This window comes from Leptinotarsa decemlineata, unplaced genomic scaffold, assembly GCF_025532065.1.
Source record: "Leptinotarsa decemlineata unplaced genomic scaffold, Ldec_3_MD MMD2_tig00000008_RagTag_RagTag, whole genome shotgun sequence".
NCBI classification, from domain to species: domain Eukaryota; kingdom Metazoa; phylum Arthropoda; class Insecta; order Coleoptera; family Chrysomelidae; genus Leptinotarsa; species Leptinotarsa decemlineata.
Window position 1 is genome coordinate 910,810 of NW_027412537.1, and position 22,990 is coordinate 933,799.

At 31.6% G+C, this 22,990-nt stretch overlaps 2 protein-coding genes across 3 annotated transcripts; one reads left to right on the forward strand and one right to left on the reverse strand.

Annotated features, from left to right (window-relative positions):
- The first annotated feature begins 2,016 nt into the window (after window positions 1-2,016).
- Window positions 2,017-8,586, forward strand: LOC111507678 (hexosaminidase D). The gene is made up of 3 exons (XM_023163028.2): window positions 2,017-2,884; window positions 4,623-4,888; window positions 5,949-8,586. Exons 1-3 carry the CDS (start codon window positions 2,368-2,370, stop codon window positions 7,059-7,061), a joined length of 1,896 nt encoding a protein of 631 aa, XP_023018796.2. The 5' UTR covers window positions 2,017-2,367; the 3' UTR covers window positions 7,062-8,586.
- A 2,897-nt stretch (window positions 8,587-11,483) lies between these two features.
- Window positions 11,484-22,776, reverse strand: LOC111507699 (uncharacterized). Of its 2 annotated transcripts, XM_074170823.1 has the most exons (8): window positions 22,492-22,775; window positions 22,195-22,437; window positions 20,559-21,045; window positions 18,897-19,081; window positions 17,374-17,509; window positions 16,165-16,337; window positions 13,997-14,129; window positions 11,484-11,841 (listed from the first exon to the last, which is right to left on the reverse strand). In XM_074170823.1, the coding sequence occupies exons 1-8, from the start codon at window positions 22,624-22,626 to the stop codon at window positions 11,573-11,575; spliced, it is 1,761 nt and encodes a 586-aa protein (XP_074026924.1). In that variant the 5' UTR covers window positions 22,627-22,775; the 3' UTR covers window positions 11,484-11,572. The 2 variants fall into 2 exon arrangements, with proteins under 2 accessions (XP_074026924.1, XP_074026925.1); XM_074170824.1 differs by lacking the exon at window positions 13,997-14,129 and having other exon boundaries at window positions 11,621-11,841; window positions 22,492-22,776.
- Window positions 22,777-22,990: the final 214 nt, after the last annotated feature.

The following is a 22,990-nucleotide window of genomic DNA, read 5'->3' on the forward strand; positions in this document are numbered from 1 at the left end:
TACTGCAATTGTACATCCAAAACAAGCACTGTTAGCAAACACCAGAACTGCAACATTCTCGACGCGCGTTTCACTAATCAAGTTGGCATCTTCTGGAGATGGAGAACACTGTAATTGTAATTAAAACAATTGATATTTCACCTAATTTAATGAAATAATTCAATGTTTCAAGTCATGTTTCAACCTATGACAAAATGAGTAGTTCAACTGAAAACAATGAAAGTATTGGTAGTTGGCATCATTGGAATCTTTTTTATATTTTATGTACAATATCAGTCTTGCCAAAATCATGAAAAGCTTGTAACATACTGGAAAATGTACAACCCTTTTTACGTGAACGAACTATGATAGGAAAAAAATTTTTGGTAGATAGTACTCAGATAACATCGTCTGGATAATGAAACCTGCAAATCTGCACATCGAGCTACAAATTTCCAAGAGAGATTCTAAGTTATTTTTTGACTTGGTGTACTACACATCAAAATTATAGGACCCTACTTTTTCGAGGCATCTTTGTCGGGGGAATTATGTTTGAAACAAGGGGGTACCTGAAGAAAGAGGGAAGGTGTGGTTGCAAACAAGATTGGCATCAGTGACATAATGACAGCAATTTTGACATTACTGATACTGAGGTTGAATTTTAGACTCAAATAATATATTACACTACAAGGGCAGACAGCTTGAAATTCCTGAACTGCACGTCATCCGAGGCAAAGCTGAGGGAATCATGACACGCCGTTCAGGGCTGTCAAGCTTTCTGTTCGTGTGGTGTAGCTATACCATTATTCTTTATAGCCGGTCTCCATAACTCCATAAAATTGGAGATTTATGTTCCATCTGCCATTTTTGGTAACGTTTCATTCTGTTTTATCAATTCCTCCTCTGTAATTTTTCCCATATTTTAGAAGAACAAAAATGAAAAGAAATCCGTTCCAAATGTACCAAGTTTACTGTTATGCAACTCTGCCAAAGGAGTGTTCAATATCGTTATTTTAGTAAATATAAATATAAATTTCCATAAGATATATACAATTGGTACCATTGTAATAATATTACCATTATAGGAATGTAGTCACGGCTGGCGTGTTTTTCGTTAGTTTCTGGGTTTTGCCGTGGTCTTCTATGGTTACAATCTCCAAACGTTCCAACTGCAACTGCGGCAGTCATCTTCAGAGGCGTGATCGAAGTACTCTTCTTGTCTTATCAATTGAAACAGTTTCAGTTGATACGTCAAGAGAAGTACTTCGACAAAAACAATATGCACCATTGTAATATGTGTGGTAATGAAAACTTTTGGAAACATTTTTCCATGAAAATTCCATCGAGAGCTTTTTAAAAAAAATGAATGCGGAAGGTAATAATAAAATAAGAAATCGTACACTTCTTATTGTATTACTACTCTACTCGCTATCGGCAGAATACTTTTTGTGAAAGTATCTATAAAAAAGAGATTGGGTAGTTTGGGTCTTCAATTAAACGAATGGCCGTTTTTTATATATGAGAGCAAAGGTATGATTTGAGCTTCACAAAATATGAACATTTGTAGAAGTTTCAAATTTCCAAGAAGCTGCTTTTGATTTTCCAGTTTATAATGTATTCCAATAATTGTACCAAGACATATTGCTATCCAATTCGACATTATTCATTGATGATGCGGGCAGTGTTCCCAGGGGATTCTTCTTTTTCACTATGTTCTGGAAACTCCAAAAGTACAATCATATTCATGTTGATACTTCGATGAGTGAAAAATCTCGTTTTATGTAAATAATATTGAAAACTTCAAGCAGGGCTCACATTTATCACTTATTGTTTATTTTTCACAACGATTCACTAATTCAGTGCCATTGGACAATGAATTCGGCTAATCACCTCTTCTATATAGTAACCCTGGCTTTCCTATGAATTTGTATTTCACGTTTTTCGATCAGATCTTCCGCATATTCAATATCAATCTCGCGCAAAACAACGTTAATGGATTGGCAACAGTGCTGGCGACACTGATTCTGCGATTCTGAAGTATGTGGTTCCGATCCGATATTTGTCTGTCCCATCTGACATTTCTTATTGTTTACTGTTTTCATGTAAAATTCTAAAATATGGAAATTTGTAATAAATACTTCTTCAGCCGTAGAAAAATATATTATATTCATTTGAAAAAGTGAATGTGGATGTTTCATGGAAATATTATGAAGAAATAATCCAATTGTCATCTAAAGATAAGAATCAAATTCTGCTACCTCTTCATTCATGAGAAATCCTTTGAAAACTTGGGAGTTATTGAATGGAATGACTAGGAAAAACTTACTCATTTTGAGAAGTGGCTCTTTGTGAAGAAAATGGTTCACTATATTCACCAGTTTTAAGTTAATGATGACTAATTACATGCAAAGAGTGGGGTTTACAGCATGGAGAAGAAAAACTACTATCTTAATAGCATCTGGATTAGTGATACTAATAATATTTGGGCTGCAGTTTTCACGACTAGATGATAATAGAACTGACACCTTGATAGAGGAAGAGAGAGATGCAGAAATTGTTGGGGCTGCTTTGATGAAAAGTGTAAAAAATGTTATGTTCATAGAGAGTGTGAATAAAATTAATAAAGACAGAATGGATTCACTAATAAGATCAAATAGTGATGGATCAGATGAATCAGCAAAGAATATAAAGCATGGAAGAGATGCTAAATCAGATAAGCATTATGAAAGTCTTGAAATGGAGCAACAGCTTGGGATTCCCTTTGTTAATTTGGACTCAAAAAATCCTTATGTTCCTGGGAAAAGGATAGTTCATCTAGATTTGAAAGGAGCCCCTCCTCTTTTGTCATATTTGAGAAAGCTGTTCTCTTTGATTAAAATATTAGGAGCCACTGGTGTTTTGTTAGGTGAAACTTCTCATAAGTAGTTTATTGATGAATCTATTTTTTAATGTTTTTGTGTTAGTTCAGCTTTCATGCTAAAAAAAAGCACCAAATAAGCTATTGAAGCTTCAGTAACATGTCTTGGATACATAAAAACAAACTGAACACACTAACAACCTAAGAAAATCTTTTCATTGGGTATCACTCAATATTTCAAAAACACTGAAAAGTGTCATTTCATTTAAAAAGTAGTTCATTTCTCTGTGTGATAATTAAAACATTGCATTTCACTAGTTCAGTTGTGATATAAATAATTATATCTGTAAGTGCAGTGTTGTAGACTTTCAATCCCAAAATATATGTTGATTGGGGTTAAGCATATTGTTTCTTTCTTAATTGATTAATGTAATTTTGTGAGCCAATCCAAGTGATTTTTGCCAGGATGGAAGAATCAAGGAGATTGCTCAGTAATTACTGGCAGTGTTTTTGTTACTCTTTTTAAAAATCGGTATTATTGAAGTATTTGAAGTGATCTGGAAAAACAGTTCCAAAACATACATTGATGAAAAAAGTTATAGGACTGATTAACCAATTTTTTGTGAATATTATTGAATCACTGTTTGATCCATGTATGTCTCTTTATTTTAATGAACTTAGTATGTCTGTCAGGGTACTCATCTCTAATTCTGTTACTGGTGTTGAATACACAGAAAAGTACACTGTTATTATTCAAATTGGAAGGGGTTAATTTTAAGGAGAGATCATTTTTTGACTTTCTATTTCTCCATCTTTATAGAAAAAGTTTATTTTGAAATTAATTGCTTTTTCCTGCCAATGTTGCATAAGTATTAATTGAAGTTATTTGGCTTGAGGTTTGAAGACTAGCAAGATACATTTTGGGGTTTCACAAATAAACATGCCATTTTATGCTTATTTATGATATTTTTTCAATTGCTAGTCTACATTTCTTCATTTTCCTATGTGTATAAAACTAAATGCATTGTATGTTTTTTTATTCGAATATTCTTCATTTAGAGTATTATGAACCTGACTGTCACTACATATTATGCCTCTTCCATTTTGTTTTTCTTTTGTACGCTGGTAACAATACTTCATACACACATAGTATACAGCTTTATTTTTAGATTAGCAACATTGGAAAAAACACCTGTCAATTTCTTCAGAAACATTTAGAGACTGCTTTACGTTCAATCACCTTGATTTATCTAATATAACTTTATCGAAAGGTTAATTTAATAAAAGGTTTATTGAAGAAAGTGAAAAATTTTTGGCGTACTTCAAGGTTCACTACTTGATCCAATAACGATCTACTGTTATCCAATATTTCGCCAAACATATTGTTTATTATAACGACACTGCTTCTGAGTGTGACCTAAATACTAAGACTTTCAAAATGACCGAGTGAGATAGAGGATACTGAAGTATAAAATTTGTTCATGTTGAATGACAGTTACTAATAAAACAAAAACCTGTAAAATGGCATTCAGTTTGAGAAATATAGTTGGAAATGAAGAATCAAACAGAAGTTTCAAATTCTTGGGAGTGTACACCTAAACTCTCATTCAAACTGGTATCAACATTTTGATTCGTTTTGTCATCATAAATTAAGCAGTAGATGAAATTTTGAAAAAAAAAAATCAAGGCCCCTAAAAAAATGAGAATGTAACAAGAAAATAGAGTACCACCCTCCTCTGACTTTATAGATTTGTGCTTTCCTTAACTCGAATTTCATTTATTTCAGAATATGAAGACATGTTTCCCTTCAATGGGCCGCTAAAAAATATATCTGCTGGTAATGCCTACACTGTGGATAATATCAAAGAAATTTTGAGCCTGGCAGATAGTTCAAAACTTGAAGTGATTCCTCTCGTTCAAACCTTTGGACATGTTGAATTTGCTTTGAAACATTCAGATTTTGCTCATTTGAGAGAAGTCGTAGGAAGCCCTCAAGCTCTATGTCCAAGTAGAAAAAGTTCTTTAGATTTCATCAGAGAAATGATTGATCAGGTTTGTATTTTTATATATTTGTTGATGATGTTATCCCTTGTACATATCAAAAGTACGTAAAGAACTGTGGCTGCTCATCGTTTTGTCGTTCAACTTAGTAAATCTCGAACTTCACTGTTCAAGAACTTTTTCATTTCTAAAACTACGTTCATTTGGAAAACTGCATTTATGCGGAATAAACTTCCTGCAAACTTTTTTCCAAATGGATTTAATGTCCAACGATTCAAATCCAATGTGAATTGCTACTTTGGCACAGGCACCGCCTTAAGGATTTTTCTGTAGTGCTTTTGTTTTGTCTTCGAAAAAATCTAAAGAGTCTGCAAACTTCAATGAGAAAATCTGATATTTCATATGTTTCTCCTCCTATTTTTGGTCGATATCCACCCAAAAAGGGGTAGGAAATGAATAGTTCCAATGAATTTGGCACTTCTCATTCCTCACAACAGATTCAATATCACCTGGAGTATAAGGCAACACCGGTGTCCCATCAATATTGTAGAAGAGCACACTCTGTCGGTTGGTATATGCACAACAGCAAGTGAATAAGGGTCTCTGGCGCCTTATGGCAGGCCTTGCATCTGGTGTCAGGAACCTCATGCGACTACGGTAGACTGTGTTGAAAATACTGTCCTGGCAAATCATGATGAACCCTTCAGTTTCCGACTTCAGCCCACTAGACCTGAGAAAAGGTAAGGTGCTTTGATAATATGAAGTGTTCAATGTTGAAGAAGGCTCCAAACACTGGCTTACATTTGTGTTACCGTAGGAGTAAAGTGATCTCTAAGGTGACTCTTTTGCTGAATCAGTTTCAACTCGATGACAGGGTTTTAATCACCTTGTTCAATGTTGAAAACTAAACCAAGTTTATCAGCTGCTCAGACAGCCACTGCTCTCTCATGGTTGCATAGAATCATTATTATTACTTCATGTGAAAATACTTTTTTTGAGGAAACTTTATTTTTTGCCGGACATTTACCGAATCTGGGAGATATCGTTTGCTCATTTTTCATCTTATCTTCGCTTAATATTAACCCTCAATATATTTTTCATCTTCTTTCAGATCATGGTCCTACATCCTACTACAAAATACCTACACATTGGCTGTGATGAAGTATTCCAAATGGGAGAATGTGACATTTGTCGACTGGAAGTTCATGAAAATTTGTTTCTCAAACACGTTAAGAATGTTGCAGATCTAGTCCGATCCAAATATCCTAACGTTCGAGTGATAGTTTGGGATGATATGTTGCGCCACATATCCCAACAGTCAATGCTTGACGTCAACCTTGGAAATTTAGTTGAACCAATGATTTGGGTTTATGCAGAAGACATATACCGTTTTGTCCAGCCCACTGTTTGGGAAAAATATGCTGCCGTGTTCAAGACTGCTTGGACAGCCTCAGCATTCAAAGGAGCGTTTGGAGAAACTCTATATATACCGAATGCCAGAAGGCATCTTGAGAACAATTTGAGATGGCTAGACGTTATGGCTACGCAGTCGATATCATTCAAGAAAGGTCTCGCTGGAATAGCTATTACCGGTTGGCAACGTTATGACCATTTTGCTGTTCTCTGCGAACTACTTCCAGCTTCCATACCATCTCTAGCTTTAAGTTTGATAGCCCTAACTCATGGATATTTCAACTCGTCTTTGAAAGACAAACTTCTATTATCACTCAGTTGTCCAGAACAGAGTTCAGATACGTCTCCCTTTATAACGCTAGAATCAGATCCGTTCATGTGGGAGAAATTGAATAGATGCATGTTCCCAGGTAACGCATTTTTCAGGTTGACCAATAGGTATCACAATCTGGAAGCAGAAGTAAAGGAACTGTTGGATGTCACGAGGAGAAGAAAAGGATGGATGACGTCTTACAATATTCGCCACAACTACAGCTTGCCACTGAGAGTAGACGAATTGACTATCGATTTGCCTAGAATGTATCATGGTATGATGTCTCTAGCTAGATCGGCGGTGGATTCTATGACAGAAATTTTTGATAACTATACAATATCTGAATGGATCGAACAAAAAATTTACCCATACGTTTTTGAGTTTGAACTGATTCAAAACCAAAGTATTGTGCTCAAAAGTGTGAATCATTGGCCTTCCAGGCCTTTGGCACCTCTTAAAGATATGAATAGGTTGAATATTGGTGTTGCTATCAATTAGGAAAATTTGGAGGGATATAGATGTTCACTGGAAATCACAGCAGATGTTATTAATTTCATCTGAGAAAGATCTGAGTACAAATATTAAAAACTATTGTGATTCATTTACATTTCCTCAATTTCAAATTTTAATTCACCGAGATTTATATATATTCAAATGTACCAATGACATAAAATAAAACATAATTTTCTGGTTGTATAACGACATTGCTTTTCACAATTGTATAGAAAAAAAATAAGTCTTTGGAAAATTATTAGATATCCATTATAAAGGTAATGTAACTTTGAGTATAAAAATATTTCAAACTCTCTAGAGTATACTTGTGGAATGATGATGAAAACACAATACTTTTCAGATTCACAACTCTAATGTGGAAATTAGGTGAAATTATAGAAAAAGAACTATGACCAAAATTCTAAATATTTGAATTTTTTTCGTGAAACGTGTGACACAAAGACTCGTTTGAAATTTTTTATTTTTATGTGAGTTATATTTGAGATTTGTTCACAATATTTCAACCAAACAAAGGTTTATCAGGTATTGAGTTCCATTTTGACTTCAATTAGACCACCAATAACATTAGAATTCAGTGAATTCCTATCTTTGTTTTAATTATCAATATACTAATCCATTACTTGATGGAACATCATTCATTACATTTACTTTTATGAAGACGAGTTTCACCTCAGTAGCTTCCTCAGCCGAAGTCTATTCATTACTGTGTAGTGACACAAGTCTTCAGTAAAGTTATAAGTGTGAAAATTGTATAATTGTGAAATAATTATTTAAAAAACGGTCAGTATTCTTTGTTTGAAAATGTATAATATAATTCCAAAATAGTAGGTACTAAATTCACAGAAATGACTGTGTACGGAAATTGTACTGATTATACTAATGTAACTATGTGATAAAATATATAGAATCACAACAATATTTTTGTTTCAATTCAATAATATTCCTGAGAATTTAGTGCCTACTATTATGGAATTTTAGTTTAGTATTATTCGTTTAGAAAAAATATTTTACTTTTCCGATTGTAGGTGTAAAAAATACCCTGAAGAACTTTTTGAAAATGTATAGATCATCCACAGATATTTGTTTCAAATAAAAACTAAGATTCTAGTTCAATTGACGACTCATTGATTTAGTGGAAATTCATATTCAAGTTTACTTAAAAATGGTTTATTAAAAATCTGTCGTAACAAAGAAAAATCTTGGAAATTAGACAAAAGTTGCTTCAATATTGAATTATTCAAAAATATTTTTTTCAAAATTTGTACATGTAATATTCATTTGGAAAGTGAAACAGCTATCATTTATAAAATAATCAATAAATTTTTATTGATTATAGATTCAATTTCAACCTTGGAAGCTGCGTGACCCTGGAGTGACCCTTTTTTGTCGTTTTCATGATTTTTGATGATTAATCTCTCAGTAGCTACTTTTCACTTCTTCTGAACTGACAGAAACTTCGGAATAAAGTAGCGGAGAAATACGAAATTAAAGATTATTTCTCAATAATATTTTTAGAAAATTGTTAATAACATTACATTTGAACTTTCTTCAAAATAAGTTATTTCGGGTATTCTATTGATGTTGGTTGGACACCAAAAAACTAAAGTATACCCAATTCTTTATCAACATTAATTGGATAATTTGAATGACAATTTACTAAAATCTGGATAGTTCCCATTGATTTTCACCATTTCTTATGTAAAAGAACCATAACCAAAGAAAATACAAAACCTAAAAAGGCTGAATTGGGAAATTATTTTTATAATTACTTGAATACAAATTTCAGCTACAGAAAAAATTATAATATGAAGTAATTTGTTAAAATAACAAAAAAGAACCAAAACTAAATCAAAGATATGATCAACAAAAAATAAGAAAATGTTGACACAAATGTTCAATGATTTTCAATTTTGCACAAAAATCATAATGCTGGTTTTTGAATAATGGAGATGACAAAATATATTTTCAAACGTAATTCTTTGGGAATAAATATTTCAATTCATTTGAATAAAGATCCTGGGTTTTTTAAGTTTTCACTTAAACCAACGAACTCACCTCTTGGTTCCATAAGTTTTCCCTAGATATTGTTCTAAATATCACCAATTGAATAGAACTAGCCGATACTTGATGAAAATCCATATCAAAAGCTAATTAATACAGTTTATTGTATGATTTTCACTATAAAAGGTTTTACAAAAACCGTGACATGTGTTTCGATATAAAATAGCTTTCTCAAGCAATTTATGCTTGAGAAAGCTATTGTATAGCGAAACACATGTCGCGGTTTTTGTAAAACCTTTTATAGTGATAAACTATTAATTATGTTCCAAATATCACCATTTGCAAACAACTTGTGTCTTGCATCAAGTTCATATTAATGAACAAGTTCTGATGACCCACTTCATTTTAATACTCACATTATTTGAATCTATACTACATAAAGCAAAACTACTGATACGTTACTTAGATATTTTTATACACATTTGATGTTGGGATCGAGATATTTAAATTATTTATGATTTTTATTGAAATATCTGTATTCATTTTTCACATATTGTGAAATAAACAAAATTTTATAAAATTTCGATTTCAAAGTTTATTAATCTACAAGGATCACTGAAATTATAATTTAACGAAAGTACATTTAGATCTCGAAAGACAGGATGAAAAAGAAAGTTGGTGAAAGAAAATTTATGACAAAATACCCAGACAACACTGAATAGCCGATGAATATTCAATATTCAATCCAGTTTATGTTCTTAGGATATATTATGGACGTCTAAAGTATACCATGTCCATAGAATATCATACATTTACAAGTTCAGCTTGGTACTCGTTTTTCACTAGAGCATACACTATGGTTTGAAGTAAGGCATATTTTTCAAAGAATATATTACCACTGTTGAATACCAGCATTCACACATGCTTCCTTTGTTTAATTTTTCAATGTCATTACATATAGTAGTCTCTCCATATTTTGTTTTTCACATCTTTCAAAACTACTGATTTGTTTGGTTTGTTCACTCACTCGAATTGACTGCCGTGTTGGTCGGTGGTTCAAGCCCCAAGAGGAACGATCTATTCTCACTTGCTGTCGTCCAACCCGTGTTAGGAATCACAGGTTAAAAGGTAACACCTCGATAATCCTTAGCTCGCACAAGTCTCGACTTCTAAGGTTGTTGTTCGTAGGGGTGCGACAGCTGGTTAAGGGAAAATCAGATTTTTTTTATTGATTAAAAAATCTGTTAGACATTGCTAACTATAGTAACCCATACTAAAGTGTAGAAAAGTTTTGCAATACACACTTCCCTGAAAAATTATTAAGCTGTCCTCTGATCAGCACACTCTAAAAGCCTCTATTTACATAAAAATGTTGAGGTATCTTCTTAGGATGATGTTCGCATCTGATAAAAATAATGTTCATGAACTCTAACTTCCATGTTCCTTTTATTCTTGTGAATCTCAGCCACTATTTTCAATTGGAAAAACTGAATATTAGTGAATTGTCAAAATAAGACTTTACCTGTTGTGATAAATTCATGTTAGATTCCTTTTTAAAATATTGTACTTTATAGCATGAATATGAAATATAAGTATATCAACAAATTGTTTTTTTATTTCAATCATTGTTTTAATCAGTTTTTGTTGAGTATATCACAGTTTTTAACCTTTTTGAGAATTTTTACCTTCCATAATTTGAAAAAGATGAAAACTATAATGAAGAACTCCATACAGGTGTAGAAAATGTGCTATTTATTAGTAATTTTTCATTGTTAAATTTTTTAACCAAAAAGAAATGCGCTCAGAAATAGTTTTGTAGCCTAATACCTTCCTCAGTCTTTAAATTTGAAAAAATCAATTACCTCGCAGTTAATCAGATAGATTTTAGCAAACATATGTTGAAACTGAAAGTTTATTCATTCTACACATTTATACAATTTTTCATTGGTTTTCCAGATTGTGGAAGATGAAAATTCCCAAAAAGGACGACAACAAAATTGTAATATAAGAACATGGGCTTTTATGTCCAGACTTAATATTTGACAGAACAAAATTCGGGCGGCTTGTACCATTTCATCTGATATTGCAGCAGCCATCATCAGTGGTATATACCTTGACTATGAGGACGATGGTTATAAATTATATATCAATCAGTCCTTGCTGAGACTCTGGTAAGTTATAGTTTGCTCTTTATACAACTGCATAGAGTTCTTCATTACAATGTTACTTTTTTTAGATTGTTGAAGGAGAAAATACCAGAAGTATAAGCTTCTATAGGTATACAGAATAACTTGTTCGATTGATGACAAAAGTTATTTTCTTTATATGTATACAGAATACTCATCTGATTTCGATTATCTTAGATATGATTTACTGATGAAAGTGCATTGAAATGAAACTATGAGGAACGAATAATATCTTTTATTTTTCAATGTCACACAATCACTTTACAGATTTCTGCAAATAAAAATGAAGTTCTTCCTTGTAGAAATGTCTTATGTGCTAATTATAGGTTGATGAACTTTTCTGTGACTAGACAACTGTCCTGATTGTGAGTAGCATTTTCCACACACATTGCAGGCATATGGTTTTTCTCCTGTGTGTACTCGATAATGACTTTTCAATGTCCTAGCATCCCCAAATGACTTTCCACAAACGGAACAAGTTTGATCTTTGATTCCTAAGTGTGTTTTTTTGTGAGCAGATAAGTTACTAGACGTGTGATACCGTTTGGGACACTGATCGCAAGTATATGGTTTTTCACCTAAAAAAAAATATATTTTATTAGGTGATCATAAAATTTATCAACAACTCCTCAAAAATAAATTGAAGGAACCATTCGAATGTTTCTCTGTTTCCTTTTTTAAAGTAATTTCAATACTACTTCTGAACGAAATGAATGAACTCAGGCAGTCACAAAAAGTTTGCAACTATTCTTATTGATTATTATTTCACATCAATTTCATTTTTCTAAAAATATAACAATTCACATTAACTAAATTATTAGATGGAGTTGCTTCCTCTTTGGTAACCTTACTTTCGGTTACTAATAATACAACAAGAGTATTTTTTTTAAATAGATGCTCTGACAAAAAATGTTTTTTCAACATCAACTTTCAACTGGAATATTTCTCCGATCATGAAAAAATAAACGAAAAATTCATAAATTATTGAGTGGTTTCAATGAAACTTCTACCCCATTAGAAATAAAATGAACTTTCAGTAAGATATATGGACTGATGCTGAATGAGAATGAAAATGAATGTAAAATATTACCTTTTGCCAATTTCATCGAAAAAACTTTGAAGTTTCTTGAATTGCTTTAATTTTACATCAGTCCAAGACTTTTCAGGGATATTTGTGAAAACTCTCAGAATTAGGATTCATTCTGAGGGTATTCACACAATTAATTTACTGGTGGTAAAGAAATCTTGAAGAGGTTGATCACAGTAAATTACAGTGTCAATCTCAAAAATTGCATGTATCAAAAAAAACAACAATTGTTTGTCGACACTGCAATTGAGAAAAATTGTCTTTTCAAACCCAACTTCGAACATTCATATTCTTCTTTTAAGAGTAGTAGCTTGATCAAAATCTTACCAGGCATTTGGGTAATAGTGTAATAATGAGGCCAATACTATTTACAATTCGTAAATACATCAAGAAAAAAAAACTCACTGAAGAAAAATTTGAGTCTAGAAACCTACTGCGTTCCTACAAAAATGTATCACAACCCAAGTGATCACTTGTGAGAAGTAATCAATGAATTGAGAGTGATTGCTAAAATTCCCAACATATAATACACATGCACATATAAATGTAGGTAGAAAGTAAAGCAGAATATATCCCACATTATTTGTTTGACGATGGAGAAGTAGAAAGCCAAAAAGCTTATTTCCCAATTCGCATCACTTCTCTCGAAAAAAGAACAACATTAATGGTGATGTAACATGGCTACTTAATAGACACATTTTTTGACTACATACCTCAACAGGTGATTCTGAGGTCAAAGTTTAAAAATACTTCTGATAAGGATAAGAAACTCATGTTGGAAATACCTAGCAAAAACAGGTTTTCTACTGGTGTGAAATATTTCAGGACTGACCAAAAGGATGCTATTCACAACGATGTAGCATACCACAAGACTCTGCCCTAGGCTTAATTCTCCTTCCGCTAAATATAAATGACTTTACACCCGAGATCATCTTTTTGCAGATCGTAGGAATATTTTCAGAGATCCTATTTTCCACCATGATGAATCTGCAGCTGAAGAAAAGTATGAGTATTTTGACAAATAGTCCCAAAAATCCAGAAACAAAATATACATGAATGGATTTTCAATCAATCAAGTTGAGGAACAAGGAACCAAGAACTAATAATACTGATGAGAATCACATATATCACAAATTGTAAAAATATGCCAACATACTATATAGTATTTTTAATTATTTAATTAAAAAGCCTGGTAACGGATAATGAAAGCCCCCAGAGAACTACTACACCAATTTCACCAACAAGAAAATCAAAAAACCTAGAGGCCACCTGACTGAAACATAAAAATAATAATTCATTAACCTTGGACCTCCAAAAAGTTGAAAATTGAGAGGTGCGAGAAACTGCTGAAGAATATTTCATTGGTAATTGAGTTGTTTATTCCTGAAAGTTTATTCCTGGAAAAAGTAGTCACAGCTGATAATATGATCACCTTCAAAAATAGATTAGATGAAGAGCACAAACTCCATAGAACTTTTTTCAGTAGGTACCAGTAAGGCAGTTAACCAGTGAATGTCTAAACCAGTATTATATCTTAAAAAAGGAAGACACTTTACATAAAAAGGTTCTATCAGCTTTTGCCGGTCAGTATTTTTGAATAATAACAATGCCACTGTTTTATCCTGTAAGCACAACCAATACCATACCTGTATGAGATCGCATGTGGACCTGCAAATCAGCGGCCCTGCTTGTCCTTTTGCCACAAGTACTGCATTGAAATTTTTTTTCTCCTGAATGAGTTAAAAGATGTGCAGACAGGGCACATTTACTAACAAACGTCTGCAAATAAATATACCAGTTTGATTCAATATTGGCAACTATAAAAAATTGGAAGCAAGGATTATAGCAATGTGATTTTTTAATATTTTCATGTTCTGTTCTTTTGAAAGATGCTTAAAAATATTATCTGTGAACATTTTTATAAGGAAAAGAGAACTGACAATGTTCTGTATTTAGTATTTCCTTAAACAAGATAATTTTTTTTATATAATTTGTTTTAATTTTATCAGTTATGAGACTTTTGGATTGCTTAATTTAGTTTTCATGGTTGGTTTTAATATTATGGAATTTCTGATATTTTCAATTTCTTCAGAGAGGAGATCTAAAAGTAAAAATGCATTTTATTGAATGCTATAGGTTCCAACTTCCATTCTCGTAAATAATGTTAATAGATTTGAAATGTATGGAACGAAGAAATAGTATTGTCCAATAGAAATTGAATGGAAAATAATATTTTTGTCTATTATCTAAAGACGATGTAGATTTGCTATGTACTCGTATAGATGAAAAAAATAATATGGAAAAAATACTTGTACACATTTTTATTTTATGTTGTATAAATTTCAAATCTGAAAACATATTTTCAGATAATGAAAGTCCACCACCACATTCAAACAATACATGTGATTGTTTATCTTAAAGAGATTCTGAGGAATGTATTATTGAAGCATTACCATTTAACTGATGATGAATACTGTAATTTGGAATAAGATAAGCTGCAACAGGTCAATTCCTACAGGACTTTATACAAAGATGGATAGATCATGCATAGAAGTTACTTTCAGACACAAACTGGAAGAAAATGTACCGCCCCAGACAACTACTTTCATATGAACATTAAATTACACGAAAATAACTTTTTCTTATTCAGTTTGTACTCCCAACATACGATATGTAATTGAATCATATGCCAGACAAAGGAACGGTGAACAATATAATATATGAGAGTTACAACATAAAACTTGACTTGCATGGAACACTATCATCCTCATTGACAGACTTCAAAGTTTCGAAATGAGACACTTGTCTCATTGCCTCATCAGCACCTATCTGAATAATATTACAAGATAATATTCTAACATTATGACTTTATGTCACGGATAACACAAATCTACTCATGTCATGATGACAGAATGTAAAGACATTCATATACTTATTTGAATCGATTTTAGTCATAGGAATCTTGTTTGAATTGAAAGGAATATATTTTTAGGATAGATTAGTTTTGGGGAAAAAGCTTTTTGACGCTTAGTTCTCATTTCTTCCAAAGAAAGGAAGTCAATCAAACTTAAAATAAACTCTTCACAACTGCGTTTATGTGGAATAAACTTCCTGAGAACGTTTTTCCAAATGCACAGGCACCCCTCTGAGAGCGTCTTAAAGATTTTCCTGTAGTGCTCGCGTTTTAAACTTAAAAAAAAATATATGTAAATCACGCATATAAGTCACTTTCAGACAGAAACTGGTAGAAAAACTCTCTCGAAACAACTACTTCACATGAGCATTGAATTACACGAAAGAAAAATACTTTTTCATATCATCTGGATAGGTAATGATGAGGCAATAAGACAAGACAGAAAAAGTAAGATACCTTTTGTTGACACTTCAACATCAAATAAAAAGAAGCCCATGAAAAATGAGAAATGAAACTTTCTATGTTTTTTTACCGCTTGTATTTGTAACTTACGTTACTGCAGTTTCGTCTTATAAGAACATACAATTATTGTATTCATTTGAAAATGTTCTTGTAGAATGAAACTGCACTATCGTTAGTTAAAAATACAAGAGGTAAAAAACATGGAAAGTTTTATTTCTCATTTTTCATGATGATCTCCAACTACGTAGTAACGGCTATATCCATCAATTTATTAAAAATAAACCCAGCTTTCACAAAAGTAATTATTCACGATAAAATGGTATTGGAATATCAGCTGAATATGACTGATGCGTCAATAGCTTTCGACAGATCAAAGGATAATATTCCACGGTGAAAGTTTTTGGTTACTAAATCTAATGCAAATCTGAACATCCCTACCTTGGAACATAGATCACATCCATATGGCTTCTCCTTGGTATGGCTACGTTTGTGAATATTCAAGTAAGACGATGTTGCAAATGATGCATCACATGTATTACAACGAAATGGTTTTTCTCCTGTATGTATTCGTTTATGAGCTTTGAGTACGAAAGAATAAGCAAATCTTTTACCTGAAAATTGAGAAATAAATATAAGTTTCACTGAAAAATACAAACATTCAAGATATGAATGAAATTCTCTCACTGATTCCACCAATTATAAAAGGAAAATTCAATGGAGTAGTAGAAAGCCAAAAACTTTCTTTCCCAAAAAATTAATCACTCCTAAAAATAAACCCCTTCAATTCAGAAAATTCAATGATTTGAAATTGAATGAAGTTTCAAAAATATATTTCTTTGAAATGTTAATCTGTCAGAAATTATATGTAAGAGTTGGCGAACCCATATTTATTTGTTTTGAAAGTGGCTGACAATGTTTCATGGTGAATTTTATTATTTCAGAATTCCATTGTTTAATATGATAAAAAATCTATGAAAGAACAAATAAAATTAGAATAAACAGCTAAAATATCAAATATATAGAACAATTGAAAATACAATGAAACAAATAAAACAGTCAAGATACAAAATGAAAATGACCACAGAATAAAAAAGGACCGAAAACTAAAAAAAAAAGAAAGATAAAAATTTGCAAAAAATTTAAATCAAATTAAAAAAGATTTCAAACCAAGTTACTTCACGATGTTTCGATTGTTAGTATCCACAATCGTCTTTGACTTGTTCTCATATTTTTAATTTTATTTTCACTGCTCATTTTGATAATCTTTATTATTCATTACTCCAACCCACAGTTATATTTCTGTTGCTATCTCAACTAATGAACTGCAACCGACAATGTGTATAAGACCTTTCTTTTTCAACAACCACTACCAATGAAATTTCACCAGTTGCTGTACTATTCTTAAGACAGTTTGACTCGCAATAGCAATTACAGTTTTCAGACTTGTCTTTCACATCTCGAACTTAATAAGAGATTCCTTCTCCTATAATGGCGGTCAATTGCTCAATCACTTGCTATTAAAAACATCCAACTTGAAACAATTGTTCATTAGTGAATGATAATAAGTAACAACTTTGGAAGTTGTTTCACATTCAGTACAGTTTTTGTTTATATATTAGTTGAGAATAAATAATAATGAAAACATACCGCATGAAGTACATTCATATTTTTTCTCTCCTGTATGTATTTTGTTATGGACTGATAAGCCATTTGCTGCTGAGAAACCTTTTCCACAAATCTTACAGTTCAATGGTTTTTCACCTGTGTGGGTTCTTGTGTGAATCTGAAACCAAATATTTTTGAAATAGTTTTGAGAACATCTTTTCATTAGTTTTGTATAGATAATTAATACCGTTTCTCAAATCATTTGATACTTCTGTTCAATTCAATACTTCTGTGAGTAAGCTGATCACAAATAAGTGAAATAGGGTTGTTGTTGTGTGAGGATAGAAACATCTTTGACATTTTTTTTCTAAGTAACAATTTTATTGAACTGAATCAGTTAGTACCTGGGTGAAAACAAGTTTGGAAACAACACAAAGGAAATTTTTAAAATACCAACAGTTTGAATGGTTTAAAAAAATGAATAGTGATGTAATCCCAATACCATCATACCAATATTTTCATGTCCTTTTTAGAATTAATGGTCTAAGACTTACACCTCATCACTTAGACTCTAAATGATGAGGTAGTGAATGAAAACATACAACTCAAAAAAATAAGAATGATACATTTTGTTCAATAAACGTTTCAACATGGAAAACTCAGTGTCTCTTTCCGTGACTAAACTGTTCATCTAAACTGGAAGACAAGAGCAAGTTAGACTACTTTCCTCGACTTTGATTCCATTTATATATAGACAATGTATTCGATATCTTTAACACCAAGAAAAGTAATGTGGAGGGATTTGGAGCTGGATGAGAAGCTAATTCTTAGACGTCTCAGTCTGAGAAAATTGTATGGTTTACAATTTTATGTCTACAGGCAGAACACTAATATTTTCAGTTATACATAAAACATAGATGAAGGTAATTAGGAAACGTGAATATAGGGGACGTCTTTGTGAATCCTGGATTTTCCAAAATTGTTCTCTTCAGCAAGTGTTGGGAAATCCTAAGGATAGAACGATGATGATGTTAGTAAAATGAGCATCTAGAGAAATATGCAGTTAGAGGATATTGGAGCAGTGACTGCATTGAAGCATGAAAATATCCCTTTAACATCAACTTAAACATACTGTACTTTGTGTTGTTTGGATTGAAAAAGTCCTTTATTCTGTAGATTCGGCATATTCATCAATCAATAAACAATATGTAGACTGAGTCAGTTTGAATAGTAAAATTAATGAAATATTGTATTATTTAGAAAGTGAATAGAAACTGTCTCAATATCATTGCAATGTTACGGCCAATAGCAACGCATCAACAAGAAAGGTGGGGTACCTGAGTGAACACAAATACAACTTACAAACTAGAAATCACTAGTAATCGGTAAACCATCAAGATGAATGAACTTCTGAAGAAGCCTGCCACTCGTGCTGGCGAAACGTTAGGATACAGTTCCAAACCATGCCGGCCTTCAAACCCGAATGAAGATCGTAACAATGAATATGATATATTACTATTGAATCTTTTGAAAATTTAAAAAAATTCAAAACAATAATAACTTACCTTCAATTGATTTTTTTCATAAAACCTCTTTCCACATACTGCACAAATATGTTTCCTTTCTCCTACATGGATGCGCATATGTTTCACCAGATTACCAGGTTGGGAAAATTTTTTACTACAGTATTTACATTCGTGTGGTCGATAATCTGTGTGTGTTCTCAAATGAAGTTTATAATTCTTCATTACTAAAATAAGATCAAAGCTGAATTGAATTGATTCTGCTGTGGTTGAATCTAGATATCAGGATGTTTTGAAACTCAATAATGATATGAATGTGTGTCATATATTTAATTTATCACTGGGGAATGGTTGTTTTTTTCTTGAAAATCAGCAACTAGAATTAGAATTTATTGATTCATCACTGAAGAATTTACATATACATACTCTGAAATCGAGTTTTCATAGGCACCACCTAGTAAACCTATATTATTCTTTAATATACAGTATCATTAGTAGTAACATCATTGTGTGGGGAGGAGCTACAGACACATGCAAAATTTTCATATCACAAAAAAAATTCATAAGGTTAATATATGATTTGGACTATAGAGAAACGTGCAGAAACACGTTCATTGAAAACAATATCCTAACATTAACATCTATCCACCTCTACAAATTATTAATATATACCCATCAAAATGCTAAAAATATGAATAGAAACAGTGACTACCATGAATATGATACCAGGCAGAAGAATGACTTCCATTTAAAGAGCCCTCTATATTCTGGAGCACATTTGTTCAATTTTTTGCCTGAAGACTTGAAACTCATCACCAATATGAAACATTTCATACTATCTTTGAAAAAGTTTCTCATCCGCCATGCCTTTTATTCATTAGACGAGTATAAAAAATGTAGCGACTAGGCAGTTTTGTTTCATTGTATTTATATTTAAATATTTTTTATTTTATTTTATTCTTATTATTCTTAATCAATTTGTAACGACTAGAGTGTTTGTTATGTTTTTTTTCTTAAAGTTTATATAATGAGAATTTTTCCCTCTTGATGTACTGTGACTTATCTCATGTTGTAAAGCAACCATAAGAGATTAAATAAATATCTATCTATCTATCTCTATACATATATACATGCCTAGACTGAAATGCAAAACACTTTTGATTTATTTTCTCATATATTTGCCTTTAAAACATAACATTAAAAATGGATTTGAAACTCAGAGTTTAAGAATTAAATGAGCAGATTTTATCTGGAATGTGAATTGAGTCAGTTTAGTTGAAATATGAAAGAAGTAGATCTACCCGAAGAGTGATTTATGTTTGACAACATATAACATCTATTTCTACAAATTATAGCTAGATAGATCAATGTTCTCGTTAAATTAAGTTAATTTTGTTATTTTTAATTAGTAAAATAATGACGATAATTCTTTATTACATATTTTCAGTGAGAAACTGAAATACATTTGCATATTATCAGCTTGAAAACATTGCATTGCTGCAGATCAATCAACAACAATGCGGAAGAACACTATTAAGACATTTCATTGACACTCAGTTTTTGCCTCCTTATACCAAATCAAAAGCATTATTAGAGGATCCCATATAGGAAGAAATGAGATGATTATTTCATAATTTATTGCAATGAGAGCTTCTTTTCATCATATTAAGAAATAGTTATCTGAATATATCTCCTTATACTTACCAATGAATTCCTGGCCACATACTTCACAATCAATTTTTTTCCCATGTTTCGTCATATGTGATTTTAAAGCTATTTGATATTTGAACTTCTTCCCACACTCCTGACAAATGAATTTCTCAGGAACTTTTTCGGAGATATGTGTTTCTGAGACATTTTTTTCAATGGTGGTTACAATGCTTTCTACTACTGCAGCATGTTTTATGACAGAATCCACACAACTGTTATCTGAAGCATGTTTGATAACAGATTCAAATTCATTACTAGTTCCAGATTTATTCTTTGTTCCATTGTTAAAGTCATCAGTTTGTCGGACAATTTCTAAGGTGGAATAGTCCCTACATTCATCGTGATGCTCGGGACTAGAATTTACTTGGTCATTATTTGAAGAAAGGTCTATATCATAATAAACTTGTTTCACAGGTTCAATTTCTTTTTCCACATCAATGAGATTGTTGCTCAATTCACTATTTCCAAGTAAATCTGGAACCTTTAATACTAAATTGTAAAGATCAGCAAACTTGATCAGCTTCAAAAGTTCTTATAAGTAAAGATTGGATCTGAGTTATTTCTACTTATGGGGTTGGAATTAGGATATCATCTTGAGACATAAGATATATTATAAAGTGAACAGGAAAAGGAATCAAGAGAAAATAGTTCCAACACATTTTTTCATAAAAGCTTGTGTTTTGAGATACTAGACATTCAAAAAATCAATTAGTTATTGTACTTTATTGCCTAAGAAATATATTTTATTGATGAAGGATAGGTGTACAACAACACTATTACCCAAAAAATTATGAATAAATAAAATATAAAAATGTATAGGAATCACACGTTAAAAGGTAAGACCTCGTTTGTCTTTAGCTCGCACAAGTTTTGACTTCTGAGGGTTGTCATTCGTAGGTGTGCGACAGCTGGTTAACGAAAAAACAAGATTTTAAACAGATATATGAAAATAAAAAGTATAGCCAAAGTTAAGGGGAAAGAATGAAAATTCAGTCTTCATAATATTAAAAAAAAAATTAAAAACACCTGATCTAAAGCTGGTTTGAAAATATGTCCTCAAAATATTTTGCCAGGCTGTAATACTCATTTTTTTATCAATTCATAATATACACTCGATAGGTAGAAATATGTTCTCAATATATTTTGCCAGGGTGTAATACTCAATTTTTTTTATCAATTCATAAAATAAAATCAATAGTTAAAATTGGAATCTCTGACATCAAATGAATCTATTAAAAACACTTTTTCTCATCTCCTGATGATACCAACTTGGTTAGTGAAACACACGTCAGGAGACGGTATTTCGATGTGTGGAAATTGTGTTTTATTATATTCATAGTATATAGCTGAATAACTAATGAAATATCTCTGAAACTATTGTGTGTGACGGTATTTAAAAGATGAGCAGCTCTATACTGTCAATAAGTATACTGAACTTCAAACTTGACCTACTAGAAGCCCACAAACATAGCCAATTCTTGATATTTTGTTTTTCTTTGGAGATATAGAAAAGTATTTGCAAAAATTGTTTAGCACATTATTGTTATTCTTTATAGGTAGGTACTGAGATTGACAACAGTCACTCAATAATGACTTCCCAATATTTCCCAACACCCAAGTATGTACTTACTTTTCTATTTACATCTGTTACAATCAAATTGTCAGGAACCTCTTCAAATTTTTGAATTTCAAATTCTCCTGCGTTTTCACCTAATATCGTAATAGACCTATATAAGATTGCTTGATCTGGATTTAATATATTTTTCAGCTGTATTTCAGACTTCTGGCATTGATGCTTGAAATTCAGGGCAACGTGCAAGGTGAAATGACAATCATTACATATATAGCTTGGCATGCCATCATTTGCTTCTACCTGAAGATTGAAGACAATAATACTTGTGAATTTTGCTTGAAAATATTAGAATACCCTTAAAGTAGTTACTTCTCTCAACTGATCTTCCAGAGAGTTTTCAAAAATAAATCTAAGTTCATCAAGGTTTTTTTCTGATAAACAGGTCCTGCATAGTTTGTCAATCTCAGTAATTCTAATATCCTCCATCATAATTCAATGATTATTTTTTTCCTGAGATGTTTACTTATAATCACAATCTTCCGAAAATATTTTCGAAGAAATATTGACAAGAAAAATTAACATAACCTCTAATAACATAGTATTTGTGTGTCAGATTTGAACATTGTGGACAGTAGACAATGATGACAATGTCGCCAACATTGATTTTTCGTGTTGAAACCATATAATACCACTACTGTACGCAACACTCCAAAAAAACTGTTTTCGGACGTGTTGGGTACACAATTTTTTTGGCCACCGTGTCTAATAACAAATCAATGAGACACATTCCTTCATGATATTTTTTTGTAGAACAAAATTTCAAACATTTTAATTCTTATTTGTATCAAATACT

Coding starts and splice junctions, on each gene's coding strand:
- LOC111507678 (XM_023163028.2), top strand. CDS start 2,368: ATGATGACTAATTACATGCAAAGAGTGGGGTTTACAGCATGGAGAAGA. Junction 2,885..4,622: donor AGCCACTGGTGTTTTGTTAG/GTGAAACTTCTC, acceptor CATTTATTTCAG/AATATGAAGACATGTTTCCC. Junction 4,889..5,948: donor TCAGAGAAATGATTGATCAG/GTTTGTATTTTT, acceptor ATCTTCTTTCAG/ATCATGGTCCTACATCCTAC.
- LOC111507699 (XM_074170823.1), bottom strand. CDS start 22,626: ATGATGGAGGATATTAGAATTACTGAGATTGACAAACTATGCAGGACC. Junction 21,046..22,194: donor TAACAGATGTAAATAGAAAA/GTAAGTACATAC, acceptor TTAGTATTAAAG/GTTCCAGATTTACTTGGAAA. Junction 11,842..13,996: donor CCACATGCGATCTCATACAG/GTATGGTATTGG, acceptor ATTTTTTTTTAG/GTGAAAAACCATATACTTGC.